Source organism: Sinocyclocheilus anshuiensis, unplaced genomic scaffold, assembly GCF_001515605.1.
Source record: "Sinocyclocheilus anshuiensis isolate Anshui unplaced genomic scaffold, SAMN03320099.WGS_v1.1 scaffold1005, whole genome shotgun sequence".
Classification (NCBI taxonomy): domain Eukaryota; kingdom Metazoa; phylum Chordata; class Actinopteri; order Cypriniformes; family Cyprinidae; genus Sinocyclocheilus; species Sinocyclocheilus anshuiensis.
The window spans coordinates 307881-321656 of NW_015555810.1; the positions used below are offsets into that span (position 1 = coordinate 307881).

The following is a 13776-nucleotide window of genomic DNA, read 5'->3' on the forward strand; positions in this document are numbered from 1 at the left end:
AAGGGCATGGGAAGGCACATGGGGAGCAGGACACACACAAAACATGGAACAGAGTCTGACACATGGCTGCTTCATTTTCTAATTTCACCCACTACTGGCAAGATTTGCAATAATTCTCGACAGCAACAAAGAAAACTATCTGGGTCGATCAACAGGAAGTTGAATGAATAAGTTCTGATTGAAGCGCTGATGCTGGAAGAATCCCAACACTAAATCAAACGCACAAGAGCTTCTTCCCTCCGTTTCTTTATAGGCTCAAACAGCTTGACCTAAGAGACCAGCGTGTTGCTATGGCTGATCTCCCATGGCAACCGCATCCACACAACATCTAAGAGATTCATTATACTTCAAGGCCTGGGTCTTGAGTTCACTGCACATACATCCACTTAAACTCCTTTTATGTGTACAAATATGTGAGCTTGTGTATGTGGATGCACTAGGGTCAGAAAATAACCAAGACTTAACCACAAATGTGACCCTGGACCACAAAACCAGTCATAAGTGGCACGGGTATATTTGTAGCAATACATCACAATACAATACACTGTATACAATACAATACAATACAATACATTGTATGGGTCAAAATTATCGATTTTTCTTTTATGTCAAACATTATTAAAATATTAAGTGAAGATCATGGTTCCATGAACATATTTTGTAAATATATCAAAAATTTATTATCATTAGTAATATGGATTGCTAAGGACTTCATTTGGACAACTTTAAAGGCGATTTTCTCAATATTTAGATTTTCTTGCACCCTCAGATTCCAGATTTTCAAATAGTTGTATCTCAGCCGAATATTGTCCGATCCTAACAAACCATACATCAATGAAAAGCTTATTTATTCAGCTTTCAGATCATGTACACATCTCAACTTAAAAAAAATTGACCCTTATGACTGGTTTTGTGGTCCAGGGTCACAAATGACATCGATGGCGATGGAAATGTCTCAGATATTGTAATAAATTCCTATGGGTTTAAAAAAAATCCAACATTTGACATATTTTGTAAAATATTAGGTTTAATTATGGGTTTAGTGTGGTTGTTTTCGCACATGCTACTGTCAGACAGTTAAAGTGGAAAAAACAAAACCTAAAAAATCAGCTCTGAAAACACTGAATGTCAAGAAGACATCCACAACTGAATAAATCAAAATCTGTTGCTATGGTTGACAGTATCGAGCTGTATATTCGCAATAAACTGTATTCGAACAGATGATTTATTGTGCATTATTTACACCTGCATTTGTATGTGATGCTGATTTGATTTTATAAGTACCAGATGCAATTTTCAGAGTATTAATCATTAATTAAATAACTCAACTGAATCATCTGACACAAATTGGTGACACACTACATGTTTTTAGGTGGTTAGAAAAACAGTTTGCCCTCATAAAAGTTAAAAATGCCCCTGTAAATATCGCACCATAATAGAAAGTGTGTGTGTGTGTGTGTGTGTGTGTATGTATATGTGTGTGTGTGTATGTGTCTGTATGTGTGTGTGTCTGTATGTGTGTGTATGTATGTATGTGTGTGTGTGTGTCTGTGTGTGTGTGTGTGTGTGAGAGTGCGTGAGAGCTCACATGAATGTGTCCCATACTGCAGGCCGCGATGAGCCCCTGCTGCAGGGCTTTGTTCTTCAGGCTCAGGTCCTGTTGACCCTCACTGCTCCAGCTCAGCTCCAGCAGACACTCGATGACCTCTGAATGACCCCGCAGGGCCGCATGCACCAGCGCACACTGGCCGCTCTTGTCCACGTGATCCACCTGAAAACAAACCACAACATGAACACTGTGTAAGTGATTCAACATGCACATGAGCGTGGTTTTGATAGGAACTACACCTCAAATATTAGACTTAGGTTAGAGTTATTGATTAAAAGTTAGAGTTAGTTATCGATCAAAATTGTCCCTGTTTACTTTTTTACCAGGGTTATTATAGTTAACTAAACCTATCATAAAATTTATTCTGTTACTTGAAATAAAATAAACAAAATGCTCAAAAAGCAGGGTAGGCACACACTGGTCAAAGAGGTTTTTTTTTTTAATTAATAGATAAAATAATGAACTATAAGTTCCATGTGGGTCATCTGTTATTTAATTACTTTTCCTGTTGTTTTATGTTTTTGTCATGGTATCGGTTCAGTAGAAGTATCGGGATATTTTAGTCAGGTATCGTATCGAAGTCAAAAAGTTGGTATCGTGACAACACAAGTTGAAATACCCTGTTTCACACAAAAAGTAAAATTTTTTTTTTTTTGAAAAACGTTTTTTTTTAATGAAACTTCATGTTGAATTTAAATTGTAGTTTCATAATCATATAAAAAATAATGTTTAAATATGAATCATAGAAATTGCATAAATTAAACATATCTGTATATAATATATATATGTAATATATGATAAATAAAAAATAAATTATAAATTAATATTAATTACATACAGTATATACATAAATATATCTGTACTGACCTTGGCTCCTCTCTTACAGAGAAGGCTGACCAGCTCCAGATGCCCAGCGGCCGCTGAGTAACACAAAGCACTCATGCTGTTCTCTGAAACCACATCCACGTTTGCTCCAAACTCCAGCAGAAGGCTGACCGTTTCCTGATGGCCCAGGTGAGCCTGGACGCAGAGGACCGGGGCGTTGTTCAACACCTCCGTACGGTAGTTTACATTCGCTCCACCGAGCATCAGCAGACGGCTCACCTACAGACAGATACCAGACAGTGTAGAGACTGACAAATGATGCTAGAGAGCTCAAGAACTCTAGACATCATTCACAATTCACAAGGTTTGCTTTCAGCCTCTTCAACCAAATCCCTAAAATCGAGAGTGATTTGCAGCATTTGAACTGTCGGTTGTCATTTATCTTCCTCCAGCCCTCATATTGTGTCTTTCTTTGTAAAAACAATGCCTCATCCTGTGTTTAAAGTTCATTAAGAACAAACTGCTGATTGGTAAAGCATGCTGATCACAGTTCACGGGCTCATTAAGTGCTCCGGTGTGTGGCGGCACATTGTGTCCCAGTCATTAATCAGCCTGGATTCTGCTTTTGATAAGCGTATGAATAACAAACATTTAATCAGCAGCGGCTGCGTGGCCCCAGAGGCCCGAGAGCGCCTGGAAATGAAACGTGTTTTATTTACCAAAACCACATGAGAATGTTTAGATACCACCTTGAGGAAGAGAGAGAGAGAGGGATGGAGAAGAAGAGGCGAAAGATAAATACAAAATACAGCTGCATGCAGCAATCACAGGCCAAACTCGACTAACAGTCACTGAGAGCAATTTAAAGAGTTCAAGGACGACTTATTTACACTGAGATGAGAGAAAAACTGTTAACTGTTAGTGGAAAGTGAAAACACCCTGTTTAATCGACACAAGATGAGGAGAGAAAATAATCAGTTCAAAGGTTATAAGCAAAAAAAAAATAAAAATCCATCCATCCATAGTTGCTTATCCAGGACCAGAAAAATTTTAATAAAAAAACTCACAAAAATCTGACTTTTTAGTATGTTATATATATATATATAAACAACAAAAAAATAATAAAAATACAATTTCTTCTTTTTTATTTTCTTATTTGTTTTCTATTGATTTTGGAGTGAAATGATAAATAAATAAATAAAAAATATATATAATTTCTTGTTTTTATTTCCTTATTTGTTTTCTGTTGATTCTGAAGTTAAATAAATACATTTAAAAAATGTCTTATTTTATTATATCTGTTTTCTGTTGATTTTGGGGTAAAATGTGACCTGGATGGTGTTTTTAAGAGATTCATCCAATAACATGATGGCCAACAAAAACAATAGAGAAAAACTGGAAAAATGGGATCGAGAACAACACGTTCACTGCATCTGTCATCGTGAGCAATGTGTGTTTTCAGTCCATAGCATTCAAAAGAAGCAGCACATCAACCTGTGCTGTGAGGAAAAACCGTGAAGTGGAGGACGTTATGAATGTTAATAGATGAGGAGGAAAATAAAATCATCATTCCTGCTGATAATTGCTCTGAGTCTCAGTACAGCATCCGTCCTCTATCACACACTCAGTCCAGCACAGGGGAATCATCTGGACGACTTTACTATTTTAATCTACCATTAGATTATTAAATTAACACTAAATCTAAAAGGGTTTGATAATTACTTAAAATGCCAAGTCTGCTTTCCAGCGTTTATCTGTTGTCTTTTTATAATCTTCAGATCAAACCGATGGACGTGCAGCACTAATCTGACCATAAATGACGGATTTCAATGCTTGATCAGAACAGACATAATCATTAGAGGTCGACCGATAGTGGATTTTGCCGATACCGATAGCTAGGTTGGACCACACTGGCCGATACCGATTAATTAACCGATAGTTTTAAAAATGGATACTGAACAAAAACTAAAATAATGCTTTATTAAAAAAAGAGTACTGAACCATACTAGTAGTAGCAGTAGTAGTAGTAGTAACAATAATAATAAAAATGTTGAAATTAACACACTCTAACAAGGAACAATACTTTCATTACACAGCTTTCATTAATCGTAATGTTACAAATGGACTCTTATTTTAAAGTGTTACCATTTAATTTCAACTGTCATGCTTAAAGATGCACATCTTTAAATATATACACAAAGGCTATAGCATTAAAATTATATACATATGGATATTGTATGTATACTCTCACACTTTAACTTCTTCTATTCTTGAACAGTTGATGATTATCTAATCAAAATAAAAGTGCAGCGCTGAGTCTAGGAGAACTCACCGTTATCACATACACTCCGGACGTGTCGCGTTCAATTCGAGCAGCGGTCTAAAACAGTTTATTTAATCACCAAACGGACACAAGTTTACTTCAAGAATGAACGAACAATGAGGCATAGATGAGTTTGAAGTTCGGTGTTTAAAAAACGGAGCAAACGGAAAGAGAAAGCGAGATCTATATTATAGCTCTATAAATTAAGCATTAACAACAATTCGGGACAAATATAATGTAATTTAATGGAAACTATGTGAATAGCGCGGCAGGATTTTCTGTCGGCTGCATTTAAATCCACGTCTGAAGTTTCCCGCTCTGTTCAGCGTGCAGTATCACGTGTCTAAACAAATAGCACGTGCTGTCAGTGATTTCAACCACTAGAGGCCGCTCTCGCACTGTGTAATGACAGCAGACCCTTCTCAGCCGTTCCAGCAACGGACGCAACCCGGAAAACTATCGGCATGGATTTTTGCCGATAACTGATAGTTCCAGCAAAAAACTATCGGTGCCGATTAATCGGCAAAACCGATACATCGGTCGACCTCTAATAATCATAACATTGTTTTGCATTACATTAATGAGAAATTGTCCTCAATGGTCTCGTAATCAGTTCATTAAATACAGGAAGTCACTGAAATACATTCACGTCTATGATTTACACATATTACTGAATAAATGAAGTGATGTGTCTGAATGCTGGACTTTAGCAGTCCCAATGATGACATCTCATTATAAACGCTTGCACAGGGAGCTGTGATGTCATTCAACGGGGAACAGGACTCATCGTAGGGGTCAAAGGTCAGTGGCAAATGCTGCATTCTAATTGGCTCTCTCATTAGTGTAGATACAGTTATGCATCAACACCAGGTATCATTTGAGGAAGACAGCTTCAGACAGTCTAAATGCATTAAAATAGTAACATGTTGAAATTGCTATGGAAAAAATGAATGAGGAAAAACATCTGGAAGCAAATCTGCTGAAAACAGAAAGTGCTGACCTTGACATTGGGTGTGTAGAGGTTCCTAAGAGAGACCAAAGCAGCAGAAAGACCATCAGTGCTACAGCTGATCCATAAAGCCTGAAGAACACTGGACGACACACCGGTCTTCTTACTCAGACCCTGCAAAAAAGCACACACATATACAGTATTACCAATATTATATCATAAATATAAAAATTCATATTATAGATGTATGCATTTGTATTATAATTTAAATACATAAATGCATATAGCCATAAATCAATAAAAACAAACTCCATCTCTGCGACTGCTGTGAGTTCACTTATAACGTGCATTTAAAAATGCAATATGACATGCCAACCATCTTTTAGAAATCTGTAGCTGTTTTCAGCCAAGATAAAATCTCTTTGATTTAACGATTGAAAGCAAAAAATAAGGCAGCCAATAATTTTTAGTACCGTAAATTTATGTCGTAAAAATATTGTACATATTTATAGTACAATAGAATTACAGCTACATTTCTTTATTGATTTGATAAATGTGCATAATTTAAGTTGATACAAAATAACAATAATAATACTGATATAATTAATACAATTAATACAAGTATAAAAATTATTTGCATTATTATAATAAATATTTTATTTTATTAAGTTATAAATGGTTTGTTTTTAAATTATAATTATATTTGCTATTAAATTATAACTACTATATTAAATATGGTTGATGATCGGAAGGTGAACTGCTTTGTCATGATTATTCTCAATGGTGTTAATTAATGTGCTCCTGAATTGAACTGATAAGCTTTGTTTTCTTTGTTATATTGTGGCACATTAATGCTATTATCTCAAAAAAATGGATTTCAACTGTGCTCCTAATTTTATTAATATTTGTAACTTTTTTAGCTGTACGCATAGATCTCTCCAGACAGACGCATCAGGTACCTTGAAGATGTGTGCTTTCAGGATGTGGTGTCCCAACTCCATCGTCTGCTGCCTGTTTAACTTTCCCTCCTGCCTTGACAACATGAAGGCCATCAGTGCATGTCCACTCCTGCAGAGAAACACATGCATTTATGAAGGAAGACGACGAGAAACAGCACTGAGACACAAAAGCTGCTGACTGCAGAAACACTCCTCCCTTCATATCATCTGCCTTTATTTTCTACTCACGCTTCATGTTCATCACACACGATTTTTAGCAATTTAATCTAGCAATTATTCTCATTCATGTCCTCGATGGTGAATTGGAAAGGCCTGTAAGCTTTTAAAATATGAGACTCTTAACAAAAGTTGTGTTTTTTAACATCAGGTTCACTTTTCATGTCAGTTTCTGCCTTTATAAATTCAGATTTCTTTTAATGAAGGATCAGTCGCATGTAATTAAGGGTCAAATCTTTTAATCTCTGAGATCAAACGAGCTTCTCGTGAGGTAAATCTCTGACTAAAAGCATAGTATTTGATGCAAGGCGCTGAAAGCGTCTCTGTGTTGGCATGGCTTGGCCTGTCTGGAACGGCGGCCCTGCAAAACACAGGAGAAGGGTGGAATAGGCTGCTTTAGTGTTTCCCCGGCTCTCGCTGGTGTTAATTAACCAAGCTTCATTAAAAGGCCACGCATGAATGCAGCTGGCTTTGATCAGCACTGCATCTCCTCTACATTAAACTCAATCCGTCGCCTTTCTTTTCTCCCTCTTTCAGCAGCCGAATAACAAGGCAGGGAACTTTTTAGAAGTCCCTCTTTTTCAGAGCCAACTTTTCTAGTCTGGACCGGGAGAGGGTTCAGGGAGGCGAGTGATCAATAGGACACCGATGGACCAATCAGAGCACTCGGACACACCGCAATGAGAACAGGAGAGGAACAGAATCCCAATTACAGCTAAAACTGGAGTCTAAGATCACCACAGCTTATCAGCACCTCTAGAAAATGAGTAATGAGTGCAGTTTCTTATCCTGTGTTGACATTTTCCTGCAGCAACAGGACGTTTCTTTACTATAACACAAAAAAATTACATATATAATGTGTATAATTTATGTACTAATATATATTATAGATACATAAAGTAAATTATTATCTAAGTAAAAATGTGCGCACACACACACACACACACACACACACACACACACACACACACATATATATATATATATATCTCATTGCAACAGTATAATTAACATGCTATGTAATTATTGTATTATATATGTGCATTATGCATTATATAATATAATATAAATTATTCTAATAAATATTTATATATAATTATAATAATATAATAATTAAGTAAAAATTATTTAATGGTAATGACCAATATAGAAGAATAAAGATATTTAAAATGTAAATAGTAAAAAAAAAAAAAGAAAAACGTTGAATTGCAAAAATCTTGATGGTTTTAAAAACTACATAGTTTTTTTGCAAAATATTTTTATTTTACAATTTTGTCAAGGGTGACTTAAAAAAAGGGTGACCGTAGCGTTGGTCTGGTTTCACACTCTCTTGATTCTGTCGAACCCCGGTGCGTTTGCGGTCATCTTACGTCATCACAAACGTGCAGAACGTATGACAGAAAACAGAACGTTGGTCAATATATTGTGTTTTTTAATTAATTTGGTGCTATTATGCGCAGCAGAGTAAACGACATATGGGTTTACTGTATGTGTGGCGCATGTAGATGGCTATTTTGAGGAGACAGCGGATTTCCATTCATTTGCCGCTCTGATTGCAGTTGCTACACGCGAATACACTCCAGGCTCACTCTCACTCGAATCCAAGGTAAATCGGCAACATTATCATCACTTATATGTGTTTTATTGAAGAATATACATTGTAATCGGCTAAAACGCATGCGCAGGTTACTTTACTTCCTGAACAAGTGTGCACCCGAGTCCGTGTTGCTTTCATATTCATGCGAACCGTGCCACAGTTCGAGTGCAATCGAACTCAGACCACCTCCTTCAGGTAGTCTTGGGTTCGGTAACTGCGTTTGCATGACAGCTTTCAAACTAGCCAAACGTACTGAACTCTGACGTCAATCAAACCAAACATGCTAGTGTAAAAGTACCCTAAGACACTTGTTAAGATGCAGCACTGAAGCTCACTTGGTGTCACACAGGAAGTCGGAGTTCTCTCCATCTCCTCGCCACACCAGCCACTCTCTGAAGGACGGGTGGCAGAACATCCGTGTCTTATCCCTGCGTTTGATGAGGAAACACGAGAGCGTCTCCATCCTCTGCTGGAAGTCGTCCCACAGCAGCTCTCCCCGCTCGCTGCCCGCGTTCAGCGCCTGAAACAGCTGCTCATCCGTCATGGGGTGAAGGGACGCCAGCGCCACGTTGAGAACGGGCACGGCGCGCTCGAACGCAGAGTTGGTCATGAACTTCATGTTGCACTGCAGCAGGTAGAGCTCCGACAGAGAGACGGGCACCACCTTGTAGCTTGCGCTTTTGATGACCAGATGACCCTTCTCAAAGAGGTCAAGGGTCAGTTTGAGGTACAGGTACGAGCCCTGGCTGCGGGAGATGAGGTGGGAGCTGACTCTGCCCACGATGATGGGGTCGGCTTTGCCGTTGAGGGAGATGTTGTTGAGGATGTTCTGGCTGCCGTTGATGCGGTGCTGGATGTAGGCGTTCAGGTCCGTCCCGATCTCCTTGTTGTCTGGGAATTCGTCCAGGCTGATCTTGGAGAAGGGCAGCAGACTGGTGATCTCCTGTAAAGACAAGAAGGGAATGAAGAGTCAAAAATTGTCTTAGAGTCGAGAAATATATCCAAAACTTTTCCTACTAGTTTTCTCTGAGGAGGACAATGTTGATTTCCTGACTGAAGTTTTGAATTCAGTCGAGTTCATTTTTTCTCCCATGAAAACTGTAAGTATATATAAGTAAGTGTTTATTAAAATCTTGACAATATTACTTGTCATAAAGAATAGCGTTTTATTAATCATTTTTGCTCTTCATGTCATTGTATTATTTCAGGCCGATTGGGGCGAGCCTTAGTGATGTTGTAGACAGTGTGAGTACTACCATCCCTCCAAGTTTCAAGGTCAACTGGAAGACTGGTTAAACACAGTCACTCACACACATATACCCACATCCCAACCAATCAATAATCCTGCTCATACTGCAGCAATAACACAGCACTGCAGTGGAGAAGGAAAGAGAAACACAATGAAGTTTACATCACACACGAGTCTCATATAGTTCCTTATGAGGAACCACAACCACACTCCTGTGAGACGCTCCTGCTACCTGAAGAAACGGCTGATGAACGGCTTTGACGGCTGCGGTGATGCTGCGGATGCATCAGACTGTCATCATCACACACAAATCAACAGATGAAATCACACCAGCAACCTGACAAAGTGCCTGATTATCAGTTCAAACGATCAAGGCATGTTTTCCACACTGTTTTTCACAAGGAAGAATCATATTTAATCAATCTCATTTATATGCACCAATATTTACCGACATATATTTTCTCATACATCTTTAATGTCACTTTTGATCAATTTAATGCGTCCTTAATGAATAAAATTCTTAATTTCTATCAAAACAAATAAAAACTTACTGATCCCAAACTTTTATGTAAAGTAGTATATGTAAATATTTGTTTATTAGTATGTATTGTAATATCAGTGCACATGAATAAAAATGATTAAATATGAATCTTGCTTGTCTTTATTTAGTTAAAGTAAAGTAAAGCATGCCTCAACTATGTTAACTACAGTAGATTTTTACTGCATTTTACTTCTTAAACATTTTAAATTACTAGTCTACAGTGGCTTACTGGATATAAAAAATGTGCATTTTAAATCATTTCAGAGCAAATACATTAATCTCAAGATATATAACAAATATTGTCAAAAGACTGAAAAATATTGTAAAGTCCTATTGAGCGAGAACGCCAGACTAGTAGCTCTCCTCACTTATAGTGACAGCTAGAGCAGAACGCATTAGGAGGCTTTCATAAGTACAAAAACACACATTTGCGCTTGTGCACACACACACACACACACACACACACTCCAATCTGTCGTCTGACACATATCAAACACTAGATGATTCTGCTCTGCTAGTCGAGCTCTACCTTTCAAACTGTCAAAACGCAGCTGGCACGAACACTGTCTCTCTCTCTCTCTAATTCGCTCCCTTTTCCTTTTGGCCTCCTCCTGTCTGGATTACTGTCTAGCTGTCGTACCGTCTCATGTGGAGGGTCAATGTTCCTCATTAGAGCTACAAGATTCTCCTGCCCAAAGTGACAAGATGAGGTGGAGAGAGTCTGAGATGGTGAACATGACACCAAACCTGATCTGAGCAGACGAGAAAAATATACTGGCCTGGGTTACAAAAACATGTCACCACCAAATCAGAAGACAAAATAAGAAATTATTATATACTGCAGAAATACTAAATATATATATATGTGTGTGTGTGTGTGTGTGTGTATAACTTAATATATATAATAATAATATAACATATAACATATATTATGTTTTTATTTTTTATGTAAAATAAAATATATAATAAAATTATATAAAATATAAAATTGTGTTTATATTTATATTTAGTTTTATTTTGGGGCAAAATATGACTGATATGCAAAACAATCTCTCTCTCTCTCTCTCTCTCTCTCTCTCTCTATCTATCTATAATTATATTTTAATACCTTTTTATATCCATTTTTTATAACAATAGTATTTTTTTTTTTAAATACATTTGTAATGTAACAATTTTATTCATCATTTTTATTTCTTTTGATTTTGGGGTGAAATATGACAAGTAAAAAAAGTCTTTTGAAATTCAGTTTCATGCTCTTAGCAGCCAATAATTCACTGTGCAAAACACATTGTGGTCACACAAACCCTATTTACCCTTACTGCGATCAAAACTGTATTTAATGTAATCTAATTTGTCATATTGTCCATCTTGTGTAGTTTTGTTTATGGTTTTGAGGATGAGGTTGTCACTCAATCGGTCCATCGGCCTAATTGGACTAGATTCTCTTTTCTAGTTAAGTCTATTATTTATCTTCATGTGATTTGATGCATTTTATCACTTGTATTTAACATTGGTTTTTGCAGCTCAAAACAGATGTGCCAGCCATGCATGTGTCGTGACCCGCAGCTTTAGATACACTATATATTCCCGTCTCACCAGAAGGCTTGTTCTCACAGTGACGATCAGTTTGAGCCAGTTAGGGAACTTGGAGATGATCTTGGTGATGAAGGAGGCGACGGTGTCCCCATAGTCTGGTTTGTGAAACTCCGCCTCGTTCAGCCCATCAATCAAGATGATGCAATCTTCCTCTGGAATCTTCCTCTCTGATAAACAACAGAAAAAATACATTCAAACACACTTCAGTCATCAGGATTATATGCTTAATGACAAATTGCAAAGTGTTCAGAAAGCGGTGATTCACGAATTATATATATATATAATTTTATTGGATTTAAATTTACATCACATGTGTTACTATAATAATAATAATAGGAACAAAACAATTTGTCAGTCTAACTGTACAGTTCATTAGTCTAGCTCTAGCAGTTTATGGTTTATGTCCAACAAAAGAATCATTTTGAGTATTAATTCAAAGGAATATATTTTTCTGCAGCTTCAAATGCAGCTCGTCCAGTCACAAATATGCATTAATAAATGGTCAAATGCCAAGAAAGAGGTGGAGAGGGAGCAGAAGAGCTTCAGCACTAATGAGTCTCCTGTGTACGACTGAAATCTCTCATGCTACTTTAGACATGAATCTAGAGTCCAGCTCTTGATGTGCAACGGCTGGTTCTTTCCTTTGAGTTATGTGGTTATTATATTTATTCTGCTCGTGCTAAAATATGAGGACGTTTTCCATGCAGATCAGACTGACTTAAATAAACAACTTATTCAAATTAATCCATATAATATGAATCACTCTGCAACAGAATAAAAGGGAGATTTAATGAGGAACACGGATCAGTCCACTTCACAATTAAACTCTTCAGATGCGGCACGTCTTTGGCCTCAAATGAAGCATCACCCTCCAGATCCGTCAGGAGTCACTTTAATAATTCATTACACACGAGATCTGAGCGACTTCCCAGAGCCGAGCCGTCGCAGCAGAATAACACAGAGACGGAGAAACAGTTCTGCAGCGAGCAACACATCAAGAGCTGCACTTCCTCAGCTTTCAAATATTATTTGAATGAGGAATACGGCCGAGCAGCATCCATAAAGCATCTCTGCTTTTAAAGCTCCACCACAAATCTCTGCGCCGACTTCTTCATGGCATGACGGAGAGGTTCAGCCAAAACACTTCCCCAACAGTCGGTTTCAATAAGACACTGTGTGGCTGTAGCGGACATTCAGAAAAAAAATATATTTTCTTTATCAGTAATATTGGCTTATTTTCCAGGAATTTTTTTCTAGTCTAAAAAATCTTAAAACAAGATCAATTTACTTGAAGCAAGACTGCATAACATATTAATACTGGTTTTCAAAGAATAAATCAATAAATTATAAATTTCATCATTTAGATTTTATAAATCGCATGAGTTATATTTTTCCACACTGAAAATAAATAAATAGACATTTATTTACTGGAAATTGTATTTTTATCTTGTTATAATCACAACTCTATTATATTATCTAATATGTTGATATATAAATATATGAGAGTATGTAAATATATAAGTATAAACAAATGGTGCACCGTTAATGCCCGGGTTTTTGTTTGTTTTTTGTTGTTGTGGTCGTTCATTCATTCTAGCAGTTTTGTCACGATGTCTTATAAACTTTTGTCTGTTTGTCAGGTTGATGCTGTATGAATTGCCCTGTGAAGGGACAAATAAAGATATACTACTACTATATCAATAATTATATATATTTTCTATGCTCTATCTTAAAATACTAAACGTAAAATATAAAAAATAAAATAAAATAAAAATAAATAAATACAGATATTTCTGTGTATTGAGCTGCAGATTTGTTCTTGTTTTATTTTTTTATTTTATTTTACTATATATTACAATATGTGTATTAGATTTAAGATTATAACAAGGCAAAAAAATCCCATACAAAACTC

General features: G+C 36.7%; 1 protein-coding gene across 2 annotated transcripts in view; it reads right to left on the reverse strand.

Annotated features, from left to right (window-relative positions):
- The window catches only part of LOC107675129 (protein TANC1-like), a 200668-nt gene that overhangs the window by 21750 nt on the left and 165142 nt on the right, over positions 1–13776 (reverse strand). For both annotated transcript variants that reach the window (XM_016469356.1, XM_016469354.1), the window contains 6 exons: positions 11865–12031; positions 8814–9421; positions 6666–6774; positions 5758–5880; positions 2477–2713; positions 1589–1771 (listed from right to left, as the gene is read on the reverse strand). In XM_016469356.1, coding sequence (XP_016324842.1) covers positions 1589–1771; positions 2477–2713; positions 5758–5880; positions 6666–6774; positions 8814–9421; positions 11865–12031 — 1427 coding nt within the window. The remainder of the gene's footprint in view (positions 1–1588; positions 1772–2476; positions 2714–5757; positions 5881–6665; positions 6775–8813; positions 9422–11864; positions 12032–13776) is intronic.